The sequence below is a fragment of the Grus americana genome, chromosome 25 (genome assembly GCF_028858705.1).
Source record: "Grus americana isolate bGruAme1 chromosome 25, bGruAme1.mat, whole genome shotgun sequence".
Lineage (NCBI taxonomy): Eukaryota > Metazoa > Chordata > Aves > Gruiformes > Gruidae > Grus > Grus americana.
The window spans coordinates 2,718,115-2,740,678 of NC_072876.1; the positions used below are offsets into that span (position 1 = coordinate 2,718,115).

Here is a 22,564-nt window from a genome sequence, read left to right on the forward strand (position 1 = left end):
GGTTTGTTAGAAGCCAGAAGGTAATATACATCCTGTGATGTAAATAAGCACCACAGTCATTTCACAGCTTTGCAGTGCGGGCCGTAACACTGCGTAAATAAGATATTCTTTGGTGCATGTGCATTTAAATCTCTAAAATATTTAATCTGCTTTAGTCCTGAATAGGAATTACAAAAGCTGTTCAGAGCTGTTAATTTTGGGAAGTCCTGGGGAATGTTCTTGTAAAAGTTTCATCATATACCATGACATTCAACTATTGGGCTACCACATGTATTTATAGAGCTGTATGCTGTAACGTGCAACTGCTAGCAGAGGAAGTGCTAAGGAACAGGTCATAAATATGACGAGAATTATTTTAAACTTGCACTTTTGACTGAATTCTAAAGCAACGTTTTGTTCCTTTTTTGTAATAGGCATTGTGCTCTGAACGGAGCATTCCTGTTAAAGAAAACCAAAACATTTTCTGCTGCCCTCCCTCATTACAAATCATGTTAAATGCTGTTGTGACTTCTAAGCATCTGCTGGGGCAGCCGTTCAGAAGTCTGAGGCTGTTAACAATCCGTGACTAAGGCAGTGGTAAAAGAATGGTGATAAGTTCAGTAATGGTGGGGTTTTTGCAGCAGACAAGGCTGCATTTGATGGTCACGCTCAAGAGCTTTCCCTCTCTAGGAGATTTCGGCTCTGAGCCCCCCTTGCCAGTTGTGTATCGGGCCCTTCTCACAGAGACTCTAGGAGTGTTGTTTGTTTGGCTTTGTGTGTTTGCTCTGTAACATGCATTCTGGGTGACAGCCAGAATTTTGCATAGGAATTCTTAATATGGAACACTGCAGCACACAAGAAGCAGCTGCCCAGAGGGCTGAACGGGAAAGCAGATCACCAGTATGACTTGGAGATATAAACATATGGCCATATATTTAAAAATAATTTCTTTAGCTCTGTTCCACTGACCACTTTTGTGGCTGCCTGTTATCAGATCAGCTTTGTGCCAGTGCTTGGAACAACAGTGCAGCTGCATTCAGAGTTTGCTTTGTAGGTTGAAGCATCACCATCTTGTGGAAAACATCTCATTTTCTTGCTTCTAAAGGGCAGCACGTTCTGCTCTTTTTGTACCTGGATCGAGCTGCCAGCTGAAGCTAACCAGCTTCTCTCTTGTGCTTCCTTGTGATGTTTTTTTTCCTGGATCTGAAATGTTGTTTTAGTTTAAAATAATTGATAATTATATCCTTGCTTTTTCCATTAGGCCAGAACGAGTCTCCTTAAATAGCCTTGTTCTTTACCAGCAGTCCAGCTGTCTTTTCTGCCCCCTGGAATAGTTCGGGCCATGACTTGGCAACCAGGGCTGTTCATCTTTTCCAGCCACTGAAATGTTTTTGTTGGTTTGAGAACAACTTACAGGCAGCAGTGCTGAGGTCAAGCACATATGTGTTCTTAGTTTTCTGTTGCTTGTGGGTTTGTGTTCAGTGATCCATACTCCCCACTGCAGCTTGCAGTTTTTTAGCCTACAACATAAAAGGTTGGAATTGGAACTCTTTGATCCATGCAGTCTCCGTCCACTTTACCAGATGTATCTTACACTGGAGCAGTCTCCTAAAATTGGACATCCTCCCTCTGCAACTCCCCAACTTTTGGAGTTCCCGCTGCAGTGGCAGGCATGACAATATTTTTATGTTACTCCATCTCATAGTATGTTTTTTTGTGCCTGTGCTTCAAGTGGTGAGGCAAAACTGTAGCTTTCCTGTTCTATTGCAGTTCAGCTCCGGCAGATTTCATATATTCCTCTCTTAGCTGTACTTGAAAGAAAAGAAAAAGAAAGAAAAGAAAAGATAATTTTAGCAAGGGTCAATAGGTGGGCAGTTACCTCTTTTATCTGAGTTGTCTGTGACATTTTACTGACAAAATGGAGAAAAGATCTGTAGAATAAAGGGAATTCCCTCAGATTGCTTGTCCTTCCTGAGACTCCTGTACCAAGACTAGCAAATTTTTCACTGGGCAGGAAAGTCTGCAACAATCAGAAGGAAAAGAGAGATGCTTGCGTGAACCCAGGATGTCAGCCTTGCTGTCTCACAATTAATTAGTCTTTAATTAATTCTTTGTTCTTAAATTTAAAGATACCTGAAGCACAGAAGTGAAGTGCCTGCTGAGTGCAAGCTGATCATTTGTGAAGTCAAAACTAACATGGGTGCTTTTTAAGGGTCAGTTCAAGATACCTATTGTCCCCTCGTTGCTTTTGGTGGATGAAGAGGAAAGTCTGTTCTGGTTCCCTGGGCAACATGGAGGACAAACTCTGTATCGCTAATAAATGAAGTGCAGAGGGTCACATCACTGCCAGTAGCAATAAAAATGAAGTGTATGTACTCAACAAGCCCCATCAGGAATGGTAACAAAACCTGATGAATGTGAATGAATCAATCTGGATGACTCTTTTTCATAACTGGCAGCACTGAAGCATTGCTTCTCCTGCACAGCCAGAGCGCACAAACTTTCTGCTGTGTTACATTCTCTTTGCTTCAGTTCCATGATCCAGTCTGTGGTTCAGGCATTCATCAGGGCCAAACCAGTTGCGGACAGAAGTTTCAGGGTGGCTGTGGCTTTTTCTTGGGGTCTGTGAGAGCATGAGTGATCATCCTGGCTTTGAAAGGTACAGTTAGATGGTGCATGCCTTAGGATATGAAGTCATGTCTGGAGTTGAAGGATATTAGTAGTTTTTCTCCATAGTAGTGGGTGCCCATACAAACAGGAGTTGGCCAGCAGTTAAATCCATGTAAACTGCAATTCTCTGCTCCTGTGCCCCATTTTATTATATTTCTATTCAGGTATTTTGGAGTCAAGCACTATGCCCTTAGTCAACAGTATTTTCTCTCCAAAATCCATAGCCTCCCAAACTCTATCAGCCTTTAAAATGAGAGCTGTTGGCAAAGTACCCAGCTGCAGTACCACAAGAGGAGCCTCAAATGGTCCTGTCATCATGTGTATTGGAGAGGCTTTTAGTCTGTACTTAAGCAATGAACCTGTCTTTCGTCCTATCATCTTGTGTGCAGGTCTCTTCTTCTGCAGTTGAGGAAGAGTGGTTTAGAAAAGGCTGATGGTGGCCCTGAATGGAAAACGAGAGCTGCTCCACTGGCAATCTGCTTTAAAAATATGACACCACCACTACCCCCCCCCCCCCAAAAAAAAAAACCTTACTCAAAATGAAAGTTGTTAAAAAATCCTCAGTCTCTGTGCTGGATCATAAAACCTGGCAATCAGTTCCTAAGAGCCGGTATCCCACCTGGCAGAGTAAAGGCAAGGCCACCACAAACTTACAATTCTGACAAAACAAGCTAATAAAGCCTAATGGAATAATCTGTCCATCTACCTCAGGTTGATTGTTTTACATTTGCAATATGCTGAGAGTCAGGAGGCTTTTTTTTTTTTTTATTAATCACTTAAGCATGATAACGCACTTTATGCTTTTTGCCTGTTAAACTGTGCTCCTGGGTAAACCCTTCTCCCACCCTACTCTCTTTGTGCGTAGCTATGTAAAAACTAGCCAGTTCCACACAGCAGCGACAGTTGAACTGGCAGTTACACCATTTCCTTCTTTGACGCACCCTCTTCTCCTTCCTCCAGGCAGCTGCAAGTCACCCCGGCGCCTGCACGCGTTGTGCATGCTGCACTCGGACAGCACCACTCACCGAGCGCGTGGGGTGTCCCTCAGCCTACCTCAGTGAGCGATCGAGCAGTTGTATCTGATTCTGGTCAGACTGCCCATTGCACAGGCCAGAGCCCAGCACCACACGCTCAACACTTCTACTTTTCCAGCAACAGCCACCTGTAGCAAGTGTCGTGGGTGACTAGGGATAAACCTAGCACTGGTCCTGCATGAAGTAAAAAGACATCGAGAGGTTTCTTCTTGGTTAGGAGCACACTAAACTCCAGGAATGCTCAGGCTTTTTCAGTTACATGCTTTGTTCTTCATACCTGCTCTCTTTAAAAGGCCTAATTCTGCTCTAGATGCCATTCTCTAAAGTGGCTTCTAGAAGAACGAAACCAATATGACCCGTTGTATCTCAAGGGAAACGTCCTGTGTTGTGTTTCATTCTGACGGAGCAGGAAATATAACAGGACTGTCCCTTATCAAGCCATTAAGAGGAAAGCATTTTGTCTGTTGGAAAGAATAAAACAATAACAAAAAAGTCCTTAGCTCCTTTTTGGAGCTTCAAAAGCACCTACAGAGAGGTTTTTGATTGAGTTGGCTTGTTTTGTTCCAGCACTGACTTTATCTGCACTTGGGTGGGTAAGACAGCTATCTGCAGAGTCCCAACTTTTGCTACTGTGTGGGCTGCCGATTTCTGTGAATGCATTATGGCCATACTCTGGGTTTGGGGTTTTTTTTTTTTTTTTGGTTTGGGTGGCTTGGAGCCTGCGCATTTAAGCATTAGAAGTGTATAAGTGTTGTTAATATCTGCATGGAAATGTATGTGTACACACAGGATTATTCAGGGTGTCCTAATCTAGAGAGGACTGCAGAGAATTGTGAGAGGATTTCAGAATACCAAATGACTGAGTATTAAAAAGGCAGATGAAATACATTATCAATAAAGCAAAGTGACGCAAGCGGTAACAGATAATCTAAGCAGAATAAACACTGACAGACTTTAAATTAGCTATAACCACATGGGAACGTGATCTTGGACTCACTGTCAGTTGCTCTTGACAAAAGTGCCTTGCTCAGATCAGTCAAAAAGGCATATAAATGTCAGGAATTATTAAGAAAGGAAATGAGAATCCAACTGAAAAATTTTAATGTCATTGTCTACATTTCCAGTGCACTCAGTGTCTTCAATGCTGTATGTGGTTCTAGTCAAAAAGGATGTAATAAAAGTAGAAAAAGTACTAAGAAGTTTGACAAGATTATTATCATACTATGCACTATGAACAACTTCCATATTAGGAAATTTTTCACACTATTGACATCATTAAATTGTAGAATCCATTGCCACAGGACTCTGTGAAGTTCAACCGCGATAGTACAGCTCCACCTAATAGAGCTATGTTGATTACATCTGACTTTGATGAATTTTGGTACAGGGTGAAGTAGATATTGGCGGAGTCATTGGAGACTACTGAGAAGGTAATAGCTGACGTACTTTGGCTTATGTGAATTTAGGACATAATTATTTAGGGTTGTGAGATGCACGTGAGCAAGATGTGTAACAAGTGCTGGTATTCTGTGGGATGGGGGAGGCAGTGAACCAGGATGTTACATTACAGTGAGGTTGCTTTTAAATTGAAATGCAGGATTTGTGCATCAGCAGAAGCCTACAAACCGGCTTCTTACTGGTATCTGTAATGCTTTTATGGTTCCAGGAAGATTAACCATGAAATACCTGTTAAATTCACCCAAGACATGTAATTATGTCTGTGCATTGTGCTCAAATTAAGGGTATGTTCCAATTCTCCAGAAATTCATCTTCCTTCAGAGGACTCTGCCTCTCTTCTCCGTGTTTTGTAAACATATTTTATAGATAAATACACTAAAAATCTATTAACACAAAAAAGGTAATCGCTAGTAACAAGCCTGTTTCGGAACTTGACTTTGCTGCCATGTGCAACGTACACAACTGTCCCTGCCTGGCCTGTGTTTTCCAACTCCTACACGTGTTTCTCATCTTTTCCGATAGTGCACTCACACTACAGGTTCCTTGGTGCTCTGCTGTGTCAGCCTCAGTCCTGTGGAGGAGCACATCTGCCTCCCAGACTGTCATAATGCCCATAAACCTCAGGAAAATCTCTTCATGTCTGGGTTCTAGGACTCCTGTCATCACTGCCTCTGGATCCCTTATACCAAGAACAGAGCTGCTTGTTTTCTCAGTGGAGTATGAACAGTTGGCAGTTTGTTCAGTGTTAGTCAGCCCAAAAAAAGAAAAAGTAGAATTATTTAAAATGGAAAGTGACCATAGCAGCCAGGTAAACAAGAAACCCATGTGAAATAAATTCAGACAGAGAGACAGTGTACATTTGTCTGCTTCTGCTCTTTGCAGTAGGGTCTAGACACAGATTTTTATCTCAAAGCCATCAGTAAGACTTTTGGAGGAAAAAACTCCCAAAAACAGCTCTGGGAGGGGGTTCTGTTCCAGACTCTGAAATTAGATCTCTACCAGACTAGGTGGCCAGCAGAATGTATCTGGTGGTGATGGTTCATGCATTGTCTGAAATAAGAATGGTTTTAATGTTCACATTAGTAGGTTCCTGCCTGCATGCTTTGGGTTGTAAGGTTTCCTTGCTGTTCATAAAACATTGGTGGTACACGCTTCTGCCTATTACGTGATTTTTTGCAATGGGAGCATAGAGGGACTCCGGTTCTAAGGACACAGCTCTTACTCTGTCCAGGTGCCATATGACAGACTAAAGAACTGGTGACATTTCCTTTCAGATGAGTTATGTATAGATTTGTGTGCTGCCTTGAGAGTCTTTTTTAATTGCTCTAAGGAACAAAGAACAGATGTCTTGCAGATTTCACTCACCATTTTTCTAAAGACATACTGCAGTCAGCAGCTATAAGATTCCATCCTTCTTTTTTACCTACTCTAAAATGATTAAATTCCTTCTTGAGGTGGTTCTTCATATGTGTGTATGTGCTCATACCCAGAGGAAACAGTATTTAATGGAAGAACTCTGTGCCATGAACATAGATGCCAATCTAGAGATCTCTACTGAGCTGGGGATTTGCCATTCTTCACTATTGGGAACCATAGGTTGCTCTGAGATTGCCAGGTAACTTTTTAATTCCCCTTGTAATTGCAGAGTCTTCTAGAAAATGGGAATCCCTCCTGTTGGAATTTTCACAGGGAATACCCCCATTTGACATTTTCCTTTCAGGAAAGAATGATTTTCCCCATGGGATGAATTAAAAAATCAAGTATATAGAAAAGCTGCTGCTTTACTGCTTTCCAAATTTGTTCTTTGCAAAATGAAACAATGGCTGAAGTATAGGCTTCTCCACCTCTTTCACTCTCTATTTTTTAGCCAGAAGAGAAATAAATTTATTAGGTGTTTTCTCGCTTGACTTACTGCTATAAGTAGAAGTGTTAGTTTCTCTTCACAGCTTATAGAAACCTGTGTCTTGGTGGGTGGGTGGGTGTTTTACCACAGTTAAAAATAAAACACTCCACCACCCCAAAACCTGAATATTTCCCCACAAAAAAGGCCAAGAGAATAGGCTCTGTCAAAAAACCCCCAAACAACAGAGTTCTATGACACTTCATTTTTCATCCTCTTGTGTTTACAAAGAAGCCCGTATTTTCCTCCAGTACCCCTCAGTCATGGGTGTCCAGGCTGTGTCTGCTCAGATCAGTCAATTTTCTGTTGCATTTTGCACATGGCTTTTAATTCTTTGCTATGCGCCTCTTCATCCCTTTGCATTCAGGGGCTGAGAGTGACTCGCTTTGTGGGTCCTGTGGTATTGCCTGCAGGTGCAATAAATATTCCGGAGTTGTGGGCAGTCACGTAGATGGCAGGTTTCTGCCATTAGGTGCAGTGTTTGCCCTCCTTAATGCCATAGCAGCGTGCCTGTTCTCAGTATTCTCTCTTCATCTGTTGTCTGCTCCTGTGTGGGCTGTGTGCCGCCCATGAACTCAGAGACCAGTTAGTTGTTGAGCTCTCTCTCCTCTTCATTAGCAGACACAGATCAAAGTGACAAAATTAGGAATCAGGAAGTGAACAGAGGCAAGAAGAGGTAAGAGAAGAAATTTCACCCAGGCCAAACATTTGCTTCCTTTCTACCTTGCACTTTTTTAACTTCTGCTGCACAAAAAGCTGCAGCTAGACAGCCTTCTCAAAAATTTCCATTCATCAAAACAAGCTCTCTACCTTGACCTGACTTGCACACTTCTTTTTGCCATACTGAGCTTTGTGTGAACTATTTTGTGTCAGAGTTTCTAGCTATCAAATGTGTTCCATTTTGTGACTGTAAACTAAGTGCCTGTTTTGTTTCTGTGCTGTGCTGTAGATGCCGAATTGGGAGGCCATGCCAAGGCTTTGTATTTTACTCTGGAAGTGCTAATGAATAGAAGCTGATAAAGGCTTTGCTTTCCATCCTGCTTTTTTTGAAAGGAACTGGCTTTAGTGAAGCTTAGTTACTTCTGACACATGGTACTGTTGCATAGCAATGTGTGACATTAACACCATCAAATTTCTGCATTTGTCTACTTTGCTGATCCTAGCTGGGCTAACTTGAGGGCTATCAGTGCATGATGTCTCTAGCTAAGGCTGTGATTCTAAGGGGTGCCAGACATTGTCACCCTTTTCTTTTTCTTCCCTTTCTAGAAAGTCTCACTTTTCAGTTTAGGTCCATTCCTATTAAGAATTTGAGGTGATCACGCCTACATTGCTGCATATAGCCCACTAGGAAAAGAAATACTAGCTCCCTGTCTTTTATACTTACACCATCTGGGATGTTTCTGAATCTATTGCTTTGATACCCTTCCTGAAAATCATCTTCCAGTTCAGCATACCTGGATCTGGGTGCTAGGAAACCTCCCAGTGCAAGCTGAGAAGTAACCTGGTCCCTTTGAATTTTTTTCAAGCTACTCTTCAAGTGTCTCATTCCTGTGTGAAAGATTACACATGTGTGTATATATAGTAGACAAGTAAAAACATCTTTAGTTTTGTGGAATTTTTTTTTTAAGTGTCATCATTATTTTTCATCTAGAAATAGCTCTCTGAGTATCAGCAACTACTAGTCCCAGGCTGAGAAAGGACAAAATCTGGAATGAACTCTCCTGAACAGAAGATGGAAGGAGGAGGTTTTAAACTCTTGGCTGGCTCAGCTGTGGGGCCAGGCACACGGCAGGCTCAGCTTTGTTTAGTGAGCGGTGTGAGTTCTTCCTGTAACACGCCTTAAAAGGGAAGTTCTGATTGAGGTAGCGGTTTAGTTGTGAGTCATGCAAGTGAAATGTTAAGTCTGTTTCTCAGACAAAAGCAAATTCAAATTCCTGAAAGTGGTCTCACCCCTGAGCCTCAGAGAGCTTTGTCATTGCTAGCTGGAAACAACAAAAAAGAAATGGGAAGACTCTCGGCTAAGTTGCTTGATAAGTAATTGCAGGGACTGGAGTAGGGAGTGACATGCAGAAAAGGGTCCAGGAAACATCTTTCTAATTACACTCAGTTTGTTAACCATGAAGATCTCAGAAAACGGCAGGTTTGGTTTTTGGCAGCTGAACAGCAGGTTCTGCACCTGAGAGAGGTTTTTTGTCTTTTCCAATTCATCTTCCACAAGGGGCTCACCTTTCTCTCTTGAGCCATATATATCTTTGTATATCCATCCCTCTGTAAAAACCACTGTGTTGTCAATATGTGTTCCAATATTAGCTTGAAGAATTCTCAGTCCCAGTACGTCACAAGATGCTGAATATTAAAAATCTAGAAAATACAGAATCTGAACTGCCAGGACAGTCAGCAGCAAATCCCACATAACTGGCATCACAGGCCTGGCAAAGCCATATTAATTATAATTGGTTTATTGCTATTTAGCAGAATGCATTCCTCAGCAGCAATCCTTGGCACAAGAAAGGTTCCGGTGCAAGAAGGATGGAGGGGAGGAGAAGGCTCACAGTAGCTGGGACAGATATCTGGCCAATATACAGTGACTGGACATGGATGTGCCAATGAACGGGCAGCAGGCAGGAGTTTGCCTTCTCCGAGCAGGCTGCGTCTGTGTGTCAGAGTAGCTGGATGCTCTGCACTACAGCATCAATTGTTTTTTCATTTTACTAGCAATCACTACAAACTGTCATTTGTAGGGCTTTCTAGTCTAGGTTACACAAGGCTTGCTAACAATAAATGCCAGCAGCTCTGTTAACCCTAAAGATTTGGGTCCGATTTTAAAATAATGTTTAAATTGGTAATCGAGAATACAAAGCATTCTCATTAAAAGTGCGTAGTCCAAGCTGGGAGAAGGCTCGCTGTGCCCTCTGGTGTGCACAGGCTGTAGCTCCACTGTCCCCTCAACGGCAGGAGGGAAACGAAGTAGCAGTGGATTGGCACGGCAGATTTCTTTACGTCATTAAATTTGCCTACACACAGGTAACTCCTTGTGCTAGTAGCCTCGAGCCCATTCAGCAGTGCAGTCCCAGGGAGAGGGTGGCTAAGGTGCCGAACAGTTGCTTAAATGATTCAGTAACTGCACAGCACTTAACCGTGAACGTCCAGAACATGAAGGCGATGGCAGTGTTGCCACTGGCTGCTGCAGGGCCACCGATTCTGCCTATTGAGATAAGGTGGTGGGAAGGTATCCTGCAGTTCAGATGAGGGCAGCGTGAATCACAAGGTGCTGTTTAAAGGCCATGCATGCAAGGTTCTTGGACTCTAAGTCTTAGACACTCTACTCCTTTCATATAGAATCACCTTTTTTAATATCTGATGTGATGTGTCTGGTTCTGTGATTCTATCCATTTTCAAGCAACTCTTCTCCAAGTCTTCTGATCATAATGCAGTGATAACATTAGCCTTTAAAAACTGTTGATATCTCACATTCTGACACTTGCATCAGTATGTTGGAGGAAAAAAAAAAAGGTAAAGTAATGATGCTGGTGTATGCCTGCCCAGCAGGCAGTAAAGCAGCTAGTTATCATAAATGGCAGATGCCACACTCCAAATCTCTGAACTGTGGACAAGCTTCCATTCTCTGCAGTGACCAAGCCTAGGACTAGTGCTGAGCTTATGACCTCCCCCAGGCTGTTCTTCCCACTCATTATTTTGCCAGAGGGTGCAAATGCATTGTTTCATTCACTTCCTCCATCAGCTTTCAAGGGGTTCCTCCAATCATCCTCTTCTTTCCAACAGCAATCAGCTTTTTCCCCAGTCAAAGCACTGATTTCAGAGAAACATCACATTGTAGCACCTGTCCCTTTGCTGAAGATCTTCAAATGTCCTTTTTTATGTACTGCCAAGCAACTGATAGAGCATAGCTGCCAGGTAACTTTTTAAGTTCCACCCCTACATAGGAGTACAGCGTTTCACAGAAATAAGCCCTCTAGCAATGTTGGATTTTTTTGTGCCTTATGTTCCTCACTGAAGAGTTGTAAGGTGTTTCTGGATGGTATGGTGTATGTTCTTCCTGGACTGAGTTGCCCTTGGAACAGGAAACTTGGGAGGTGGAATTCTTCTCATTTGTCTTCATGAGGTTCTCCAAGAATTCTGAAGAAATCATTGGTCTCCTTTTGTGGCGAGAGAAACTTTTCTGTGTAACAGGTGTTCTTTGTGAGAGCCAGAGACCATTGTTACTTAAAAATGTGTGGTTTTGACAAAATAGGTAGCAGACTTTGGGAAGAGAAACCTTAAATTCTTGTCTGATTCTGATTTTTCATAGGACTCTATGTATTGGTGGGAGCAGGGGCTCTCATGACCACAGTTGGATTTTTTGGGTGCTGTGGAGCAGCGCGGGAGTCTCAGTGCTTACTTGGAGCAGTAAGTAAAAGGTTTCAAGGGCCTGGGCTGTGCAGAAAAATCATTCAAAAGCATATGCCTTGTGTCAATAGTGAAAAGATCTTTACTGTCCAAGACCTGAAATGTCTTATGTCCTTTTACTGGCTAATCTAGCATCTCTAGCCACTGTGCTATTGCAGAGCTTCCATACATGAAGAAGTTCCATTGCTTGTCTCGTGATATATTTCCTGGAATTATCTTCTGTCTTTTCTGAAGCTACCATCTGAGCCACATCTTTGCCATTTCCACCTTTATTTCCATATGACAAGAAATCTGACTTGACACCCTTGTTACAGACCCTGCTTACCAGCTTTTTTTCAGTTACTGTGTGGGCTGTTGAGGCCTGAGCAAGGATGAGAGGCTGACTCACAGTCCATATAAAGCAGAACTGTGCAAGGTATATTAATACAAGATTCTCTTCTTCCTCTGCAGTTCTTTGCTTGCTTGTTGGTGATATTTGCAGCTGAGGTCACTGCTGGAGTATTTGCCTTTATAGGCAAGAAAGTGGTAAGTAGCAAGCAACTTGTAATAATGAGGCAGTTATGGATTCCAGTGCCGGCTGACCCACAGTCTGGCTCTTGCATAGAAAAACTTTCCAGGAGACTTTTCCCAGGAAGACTCTCTGACATTGTTATCTGGAGTCAATGAGAGCTCGTGTTATCACAAGTCCAGAACAGGATGCAGTTTTTGCCCCTCTCCATTAAAGAAAAGAGAGGGTACTGCTTGGGAAAAGGGCAAACAAATTCAAGCACTTGACTTTGCCAACTAACAGTGTTTAACCAAAACACAGCATACAGCCTATGGTATTCTGACCCGTGCAGAGACCCTCTGAATGGCATCAGGCCACAAAACCTCCTATCTTTGCAGTCATGGTACCTCAGTTTACCAGGCATAATTTTCTTCCCTGGAGGCTGATGACACAAGCTGGAAGCCTGCACTGGATTGGGGGTAAGCATGATTTGCCACTCACTTGGAAAGTTTGATTTCTGCAGGCAATACAGGAAGCCCAGAAAATCTATGAAGATGCTTATGATGACTATATGAAAAACCCAGGGGGGAAGGTCAACAGGACTATCTATCACTACCACTTGGCTGTGAGTAGTCCTCCTGAACTTTAATACCTTGCGCTGCTACTCTACTGTCCCATTACACTTTAACATTCAGAATGCCTCCCGCTGAGGTATGGAAGAATAGAACTGACTGTTATTTAAAACGGAGCCAGAAGCTCTCAACCTGCTTTCCTGATGGCTCTGTCAGGATTCTGGTTTTCAGATCCTGAGTGATCCCTACCTTTGAAAGTGAAAAAGTGAAAATGGCCAGGCTTTTAAATTTCAGCTGCTTCTGGTCTTTGTTGTGCATAAGATAGGACTATCATGGCCCTTTTGGATATTAAAATCCAAGAACAAATACCCACAAATGCAGAGACAGGTAGAAAGGTCTGAATCTCTCTGCATTTGTCAGAGAGAAAAAACTGACCTGTGTCCCAGGACCTACAATGTGGCAGATCCTGTGTCCATCCTGTATCTACGCTGCCTCCCACAGACATCAAGTCCAAGCTTTGTTGCTCCTTACAGCATTCCCACGTTCTTTAGAACAAACATTTCACAACCTCAGACCCTTTTAGCCTTCTCCCATAGCTGTTATTTCTGACCCAAAGAGGAATTCCAAGCATTTTGTGGGAGATAGGCAAACAGGAAAAACAAACCCTCTGAAACACTCTTGATTTATTACTGTCTCCAAACCCAGCACGATGTTTTGTCACAAATAAAGATTCTAGCATTCTCTGTTGTAGCTTTTGTGTGTTGCCCATAATTCTGTATGCACTATTTGAACTTTCTGCTTTCTCCCTTTAAAAACTCCTCCTTCCTTGTAAGCCAGGGATTGGATCTGCTTTTCCAAAATCCACTTGTTTGCTTTGTTATGAGATACTGTGATAAAAATCCCTTCTGGAAGTTGTTGTTAACACAAATTTGTCTGTTTGCTAAGGCTTCAGACAATTGAATCTGATTTTGGAGAATTTTGGCCCATACAGTTGGAACTCTACCGGAGGTAGCAGTTAATATAGGGAATAAATTTATTACTTGATCTGTATTTTTTTTTAATTTTTTTTTTAAGTTATTGTCTCACTTTCAGTATGAAACACGTCTATGGTTTTGTGGTGGGTTGACCCTGGCTGGATGCCAGGTGCCCACCAAAGCCACTCTGTCACTGCCCTTCCTCAGCTGGACAGGGGAGAGAAAATACAACGACAGGCTCGTGGGTCGAGATAAGGACAGGGAGAGATCATGCAGTAATTGCCGTCACGGGCAAAACAGACTGAACTTGGGGAGATTAGTTTAATTTATAACCAATCAAATCAGAGTAGGATAATGAGAAATAAAACCAAATCTTAAAAACACCTTCCCCCCACCCCTCCCTTCTTCCCAGGCTCAACTTTACTCCCAATTTTCTCTACCTCTTCCCTGCAGTGGCACAGGGGGATGGGGAATGGGCGTTGTGGTCAGTTCATTACACGTTGTCTCTGCCGCTCCTTCCTCCTCAGGGGGAGGACTCCTCACACTTCCCCTGCTCCAGCATGGGGTCCCTCCCACGGGACACAGTCCTTCATGAACTGCTCCAGCGTGGGTCCCCCACGGGGTCACAAGTCCTGCCAGCAAACCTGCTCCGGCGTGGGCTCCTCTCTCCACGGGTCCACAGGTCCTGCCAGGAGCCTGCTCCAGCCTGGGCTTCCCATGGGGTCACAGCCTCCTTCAGGTGTCTCCACCTGCTCCAGCGTGGGGTCTGCAGGGGGATATCTGCTCCACCATCAACCTCCACGGACTGCAGGCCTGCTACACCCTGGTCTTCATCACAGGCTGCAGGGGAATCTCTGCTCCAGTGCCTGGAGCACGTCCTCCCCTCCTTCTGCACTGACCTTGGTGTCTGCAGAGTTGTTCCTCTCACATCTTCTCACTCCTCTCCCCTGGCTGCCACACACTGTTGTGTTTTTTCCCCTTCTTAACCCTGTTAGCCCAGAGGCACTACCACCATCACTGATGGGCTTGGCCTTGGCCAGCAGTGGGTCCATCTTGGAGCTGGCTGGCATTGGCTCTATCGGACATGAGGGGAGCTTCTAGCAGCTTCTCACAGAAGCCACCCCTGTAGGCCCTCCCCACTACCAAAACCTCACCATGCAAACCCAATACAGGTTTCCCCTTCTTTGATTCTTCATCTCTTTCTCTCTCTCACTTAGCTCCAATGCTGTGGTAAAGATAATATGGAACAACAAATGGGATTACCCTGTCCAGAGAATATCCAGATGCCAAAGGCAAGTGTCCTCTGTTCTGGTTGTCCTAATCACTTCTTCATGTCAATGGTTTAGTAAAATTTGAGACATTCTACAAGTAAAAGAAAAGAAGAACTTCCTTTTTACCTTGCAAATTCCAGCATGAATTTCCATATAAAATGGAGCAGAGTGGAGGCAGAAATAAGTTGGCGGTCATATTGAACGTGCTTGGCCTTCATTTCTTAAGCCTGCTTGTAGCATCCCACGGTAGCTGAGATGATAGTATTACATCATCTGAAAAGTGGGAAGGATGTAGCAGAACAGGAGTCCTAAATGAAAAGCCCTGTGAAGGCTGAATTTTGGCAAGTGCCTGCCTTAGTCATGCATGGAGACTCCTGACTAGAAACTCTGTTGGTGTTAAGGATATTGTTATTTCTGTCTTTTGTGGAATCTGCTTGTGAATACGATATGAATCTGAAGGGCCAAACTTCCTGATTTAGCATGGCCTATTTTAAATTTGGGGAAAACTGATTGTAAGAAAATGACTTGGATGTCTCAGCGTGTACAGGCAAGAGGTAGAGATGTCTTACGCAAAAATGGAATATGCTATGAAAATTGTCCAACAAAACACAAGGCATAGATGCAAGAATTAGGACAGTGACTGCAATAATATTTATCATGTTTATCTGTTGTATAGTGAGAACAGCTGACAGAGTTGGTTGGAGTATATTTTTCTAGGAGTAAAAAAATCTTTCAATTTTGTTTTTAATAGAACTGCCTAGTTGAAATCCAGAAAGTAATTGATGCTAATCTGCATTTCGTTGGAATTGTTGGAATTGCAATTGCTGGCATCACAGTGAGTAAATCCATGTTCTCGCTCTCTCAAATCTATATTTGAGCCCAGTACTCTGTCCTTTACTCAAAGCTTTGTGGAAAGTGTTTTGCAGCAACTGGTGAGATTCCTCAAAGGTGCAGCTATTCTTATCACTTCCAGCGTGTTCTGTCTCTGGGAATTGCCCACATCAGTGCTAGCAGACTTGTGTGACTTCGTTTTACCAGTTCATTTTGTGTCCTTAGACAGGGTCCAAAGTATCGAACAGTAACCTTATTTCGTTGTAATAGTAGGAAAGTGGAGTGCACATGAACCAAACTGAAAAGCAAAAGGCCATAGCAGCATTTCATCTATTCCAAACAACTGCAGCCTGATGCTTTAGGCCCTTTGAGGATCCATTCCTTAGATTTCACAACGAACAGAGAGTACCTACCCTTTGTATAGAAATGGCTTTCCAGGAGAATGCCAGGCTGGCTGTAGCATTGGTTCAATGTGAAGCATAGTTTATAAACAGATTTTCTAGGTCACAGATCCAGTGATCAGTATGTATTTTGTTAAGAGAATAGCATTTAAACTGCATAGTTTTCAGAACAGCATTTCTTTCCTAAATGTATAGCACCTAGTTACAGGTAGCTGTTTCATCAAATTGTGTCATCAAAACCTTTATAATTTTCCTTACAGTTCACCTTCTCCCCCAAGTGTGTATTGTTGTATCCCCAAGGTCTGCTCCTTCATGATGGAGCTGTGACCATTAGATGTCACCCTACTGCAAGGATGTGGCAGGATTGAGCAGTCTGCATCAAACACAGGCTTTAAGAGAAAGCAGTTTCCAGCATGCGTGTGCCATGACTTCCTTCAGACTGAGAAACCAGCAGCAGTCTGAAGCAGCATGAGGAGCCAGAATATTAATTCAGTAAAGAAATACACCTTTAGCTGCTCTGAAGAGCAGGAGGCTCATGGACTTATGTAGACACTTAAAAGCAGATGAAGGGTTTATGTATGTAACGGAAACCGTGGCGTGGGTAAAGGGGATTAAACAATCCTGTGATTTGTATAAAACGTGAAGGTGTGTGTACTCAAAAATACAGAAAAGCAACGCAGGTGGCACAGAGTTCCAATAACCTCATTGCTCAACAAGGATATGCTAGAAATATGAACAACTCTTCTATGGCTTCCCACCTCAGATACAGCAGAAGTTATGAAATGATAATCTCTTTAGCAGCAGAAACATGTCTGTACATTTTTCTGTGCTTGTTTCTAACACTTCATGCAGTGTGACCGGTCAGCTGCCGCCTCCTTCCTTCAGGAGGTGTGTGGGGAGGGGATATGACCTCAGTGGTCTAACTGTCTGATGGTACTGCTCATCTCCCATCACTGGCAATGAAGCCTCAGGAGGTAGCTGCTAACCGCTTTGGAGAATCAGCCTGCGGCGAAAAAGAAATTTCTGGAGACTCTGGCAACACCCACTGTTCTCTGCTTTTAACATTCCCTCTAGTTAATTAGTTCCCTAACATGAATAGAGTTTTATATTTAATGTATAGTCTTGGCCTTGAGTAGTACCTGTCAAGAGCTAAGCTTTCTCTGTAAAACCGCAATGCTCAGCTCCGGTTTCAGAGACCCGGCTCCTCTGGAATCACTCTCTGCTCTTACTCAAATGTGTATACAATATTCCATGTAGAAGCATTCTGAAACTCGGAATCTTTTGGTGCAATACTAGGCATATAGTCACAGTTATTGATGTCAGTGAAATTTATGTTAATAACATTAATGTTTGGGGCTGTTATGCTGGCCTTAACATTCAGAACAAAGAACAGTGAGACTAGCATGAGCAGATAAAAGCTTGGCTTTGAGTATCAGTGAAATCTGCTATATTAATTGTCTGGTATCTTGGGGTTTGTAGATGGATGCAGTCACCTGTTACTCTGCTATAAGAACCTTCAGATTGTTCTGATATGCAGGCTATTTTATAACTGTTTTGTAAGAGGATCCCTAAATTGCATCCCTTCTCTTCTAGATCTTTGGCATGATATTCAGCATGGTTCTGTGCTGTGCGATCCGTAACACGGGAGAAATGATCTAAAACTTTCACTGCACAACTGAGTCCCAGGAGTTCCAGACTAAGCTTTACAAGAAGTGCTCTTCTACCCAGTTTAATAATTGTAATGCATTTTAATTAGTGTTTTAACATACTGAGAGGAAAATATCCCATTAGGTGAGCAGGTGAATTGTATTAGTTACAGTAAAACCAAAGTGAACAAAAAAGGGTTTTAAAATGTCCTTTTTAATGAAAAAAGCAAAGGTGCATCTAAGACTAATTTGATTTTTAATGTTTGTATATGTCCATTTAAGAGTTTACACATTCACAGACATTGTGTAAGTACACGCATATCTCTCCTTATAAATATATATGCACATGAGCAGGTACCTGTATATGCAGTACCTTGTTTAGGTAAGTATGTGCAAATGGAATGTGCTGTGTGTGCATGTTTGCATGTATATTCTTCCAGAGTCTCACTATGCAAGAGTGTACACACACCTATAGGTATATAATGCTTGAAACCCTCTCATATTGAGCCCCCGTTTGCCAAGAGTTAGCAGAAGAACAAATGCCATTTTAAAAAGTAAGACCTATGATCCATTTTGTAACTGTTCTTTCCAAAGCCCAAACAGAGTAGAATTAATAAAATTGGACTTTATTAAAAAAAAAAATTAAAGCTTAATGGCCTGCTCCACCAAACTTTAATTCAAGTGAGTAGACCCCTTGACTTCACTGTCATGCAGAGACTGGATTTTTTTTTTTTTTTAAGGACCGGACCCTTCATGCAAATGCAGAAAGCTCTGGGGGAGGAAACAAGTCCAAGGAGATCCAGGCTAAAGGAAGAGGGGGAAAGAGGTGAGAAGCTGGCAAGATAACGCAGTCATTTGGGAGCAATTGCAGTGCAAAGTGTGCTTAAGCTTCCCAAGCTAGCCTGAGATACACACAAAAAAATAAATCTATGAGTTAAAAGGGACACTAAACTCTTTATTCAGAAGTCCCTTTATCCTGCAAGACTCTATATGGTCTATGTGCTGGTGCAGGAGTGGAGCTTATATCCAGAAAAGCAGCAGCTTTGTCAGATATTCTGTAGAATCTAACTGGCCTGCAGAAGCCAACCGAAGAGCAGAAATGGTCAGGGAAAAACACGCAGCACTTTAATATCCTCTGTTTCTGCTTCTGTGACTATCACAGCTTCCATGGGGCTCTTACCTCAACCTCTCACCCTTTCTTGCGGGTGTAAGGCAGGAAAGAAAGATGGGACATTTTTACAGAGCCATAAAATAAATTTTCTTACTGGCACCTTTAGATTGCATGTCAGGTATAAAAGTTACACTGTGTGCTTGAAATACCTCAGGGCTTGCGTTTACATAGTTTGTTTCTATATTTTTATTTTTCTATTTGTCATATTTATTCATATGAGAATGTTCCTTTTAAGACAGCCTAGAAGGGAGAAAGGTTGTCCCCAGAAGGGGAAAATAAATTACATCAAAGGCTCAGAATCTCTTAATTTTTGGCTTACTCGAGATAATTCACCATTTCAGAGAACAGCTTTTTGCTAACAATATCCACATAGCAGCTCTGTCTCACTGATGATCGCTAGTTCAGATTTCTGATGCAGTTCCACACGTGATGGGGAAAAGTTCAGCTAAACTACCTATCTCATTGAAATGGTCCATGATGTCTAACAGGGCTTGGCGTTTACAAGTCATGGGGTCTTTATTCCACTAAGCACGATAGAAAGAAATGGAATTTCAGAAAATGCATGCATTCTAGCGCACCTTTGTGTGGAATATACATCCCTCATGATATTATCTCTCGTTTCCCAAAGAAACTCCAACTCCCATCACTCTTCTGTTACTTCAGGATTGAAAATAGCATTGCTGTTCCACGTATCCAATTTAATTGATGCATCTTGCTGTCTTTTACATAGATCTCTCTTTTCAAATTGTTCAACCACAAACTGTGACACTGAGACAGCTGTGCACTAAATGCTGCCTATGCAGCAGGCACTGCCAGCTGAGCAGTTTCTGGGCCTAGCTTCAGGTACCCAGCTGGCAGGGAGACATTATATCATACGCCAAAGAAGAGTTAGGCTTGCATCTCTCCATTCACAGCTGATTAGCTACGGATGCCATGTAAAAGTAGGGCCTGGGCCCTTATTCTGCAAGCATCAGACCAGGAAAATAGGGCCCCGATCTGCTGTCTGCTCCCAAGAAAGGCTCAACCAGGAGAATGACGCTGGCATCAAATCCATGAGGGTCTCAAGCTGAAGCTAGGAGAGTGTCTCACAGCAGACAACTGACATAGCCAAAGCAATTTCCTGGACCCCAGGTACACTTGAGATTGTCCCTACAAATAGATAATAGCATACAACTGGGGTGTTTTCTCCCAAGGTAATACTGTCAGAAAGAAGAAACCTATGTGTAGTGTAATTTTTGCCACTCAGAGCAAGACAGCTTTCCAGGAAAACCAGTAAAAATAGCACAATAGGGAAGCCAGTGGTTCAGGTTCCAAAATTACTGCCCTACAGAGGTAGAAATTTATTGCAAATAAAGCTATTTCCTTCTGTTACACTCCCCCTTGTAATGACAGTATTTTATTTAAACACATCTACATGTAATTGGTTTTAATTCCCCAAATTTGTAGCACCAGAATGTCATGATAGGACCAGAGTTTAGCTTCTTTATTTGTTTACTGTTTCTTGAGAAAGTTGGAAGATGCCCACTCCTGCTTTTGAGATGCACTGAATAAAAAGGCAGCTTGCAGAAACTTTTGTTGCTTCCCCAGCCCCCCACTCCCCCAGAAGTACAAAAACATCTAAATGCCTTATGAAAACAGGGAAGAGTTGTACAAAGAAACCTTCTATAAATTCAGACTTGAACAACCTAACTTTCTGCTGAAGTGTTTTGGGTTTGTGGTGGTGTTTTTTTTTTCTTCCTCTGAACAGTGGATTTGTTTTTCTGAGCATAATTACTGCTTATACTCTAGGGTTTACTGCTATTTAGGTATACAGGATACTTGCACTGCATATCCAGAACAAAATAATACCAGTTAGTGGTTTAGTTCTCTAAGCTATTGATTTAATTTGAGCTGGAAATCAATGTGTTATGCAACTACTAGTGCCTTTAATGGAATCCAGAGATACAGCCTCTTTTGTTGTTTCCTGCTGTTGTGAGGTGCATAATATATTTGCAGTTTTCTCTGCATCTTAGTAACGGAAACTATTTTTTAACTCATTAAGGGACAGAAAATGCAGCTGTTCTTCCCCTGTCAAAGCTGTAAGAATTTTTTCCTGTTGCTTTTAGATCGTAGTTAGTTAACAACTCCAATTTCCATTGACTGGCTTGAGCAGCCCTTTTTAAATGCTCAGATGTCACAGGTGGGGTTATGGCTATCAAAACTGGATATATAGTGCCCACAGTTGATTGTGCTGCCGCTTTCATTTCAGCTCTTGAAAGTGCAAAATCTTTGATCTTTGCTGGCAGTACAAAATGATTTCCAAGCAATTATACCATGTGTCTTCAATAAGAAAGCTTTTCAAAGGTAACTAAATCTAAACCAATACCTAAACTTCCTCGAGTACAGTTCTAATTAACAAACTCCCAATGCTTGTATGCACCAGATACAGAAAGTCAGCAGAAGTACCCCTTCAGTCCTGTCCCTTGCACCTGTTTCAGAGGAAAAGTGGCAAAAGATCAAATCCCTCCTGGTGATAATTCTGAAAGTACATCACACACTTTTTGTTCTTCTCCTGTGAAACTGTTTGTTCTAAAGCATAAAGATGTAAATTGTTGATGCCCTTATTATATCTCTAAACATCATTATTCACATTTCCCTTGTCTAATTTATCTAAGTAACTGACTTCAGTGTGAGCTTCATTTGTTAAAGAAAAACCTCAGCCAGTTTTGATATCTTGCAGAGATTGCACAGGAGCTGATGAAGCACAGCCCTGTAATATCCCTACAGTGAAGATTTGTATTTCACTTTTCTTCATACTGAAAGTGATAGTTTTATAGCAAAATGTATTTCATATGTATTGAAAAAGAAATCAAGTTATCTTAAGCCTTCAAATGCTATGTTTTACAGCCTTTGGAGGCTCCTAATTAACAGCATCAGAGGCCATTCATAGAAAGTGTACATAAATAAAGCTTTTCAATCTTACTTCTTCCTCTCTATTGGTGCTCCAGCCACTAGGTTCTCCAAACCACAAACCACTTCCAATAGAACAGCTTTGTTTCTATCGCACAAATTCTAATTTTGGACAGAACTGGCGTATCAGCTTATGCTGCAAAGCCTGTGGCAGAATTACCTCTATGGCAGCTTTCTTTGAGAGAAAAACCCCACCTTATTCTGTTGCCAAAATCAGCTTTCACTTCCCTGTAGTCAAATGTGTTCTGAAGTGGCGTTTTATCAGCTTTTCTGTCTTGAATTTCAAACAACTTTCTAATAAAAATAACCTGAAATAAACGACTACCGGAGAGAACTCGTCTCTGTGCCCTCCAGCCCCCGCTGTCACAGCCAGCCCCCCCGACTTCACGCGTAGGAGATTCCGTGCCGCCCCCCCCCCCGCCCGGCGCGGAGCTCTGACAGCGGCCTCCAGCAGGGACCCCCCCCCCACCGGGCAGGGCTGCCTTCCCCTCACCTTCTGCATCCCGGCGCTCAGGACACCCGGTGCGCCGGGGCTGGGCACCAGCGGACGCGGCAGGCGGTCACTCGGCGGCAGCGCTACCAAAGGCCGGCGGAGGCGGGGGGGGGGTGTGGTGCGTGCGGCCGGCCGGCCGGCGAGAGGGTCTTCAGGCCGGGGCGCGACCGCAGGCTGCGGGGCGGGCCTGCCCGGAGCTCACCCGTCTCCCTGGGCCGGCGAGGCGAGCGCGGCCGCGCAGCGAGAACCGGGGCAGGACCCGAGGCAGCAGCCGCCGCGGCACCGCCACAGCTCGCCTCAGGGACCCGCGCGGCGGGGAGG

At 42.9% G+C, this 22,564-nt stretch overlaps 1 protein-coding gene and 1 long non-coding RNA gene across 3 annotated transcripts in view; one reads left to right on the forward strand and one right to left on the reverse strand.

Annotated features, from left to right (window-relative positions):
- Positions 1-22,072, forward strand: part of TSPAN2 (tetraspanin 2) — a 27,342-nt gene extending 5,270 nt beyond the window's left edge. For both annotated transcript variants that reach the window (XM_054803445.1, XM_054803446.1), the window contains 6 exons: positions 11,351-11,448; positions 11,899-11,973; positions 12,459-12,560; positions 14,699-14,773; positions 15,504-15,587; positions 17,578-22,072. In XM_054803445.1, the coding sequence (XP_054659420.1) occupies positions 11,351-11,448; positions 11,899-11,973; positions 12,459-12,560; positions 14,699-14,773; positions 15,504-15,587; positions 17,578-17,643 (500 nt within the window). In that variant the 3' untranslated portion in view covers positions 17,644-22,072. The remainder of the gene's footprint in view (positions 1-11,350; positions 11,449-11,898; positions 11,974-12,458; positions 12,561-14,698; positions 14,774-15,503; positions 15,588-17,577) is intronic.
- LOC129196263 (uncharacterized) lies at positions 122-22,564 on the reverse strand. The gene is made up of 2 exons (XR_008574126.1): positions 22,244-22,564; positions 122-1,785 (listed from the first exon to the last, which is right to left on the reverse strand). It is a non-coding gene; the product is annotated as an uncharacterized LOC129196263 (long non-coding RNA).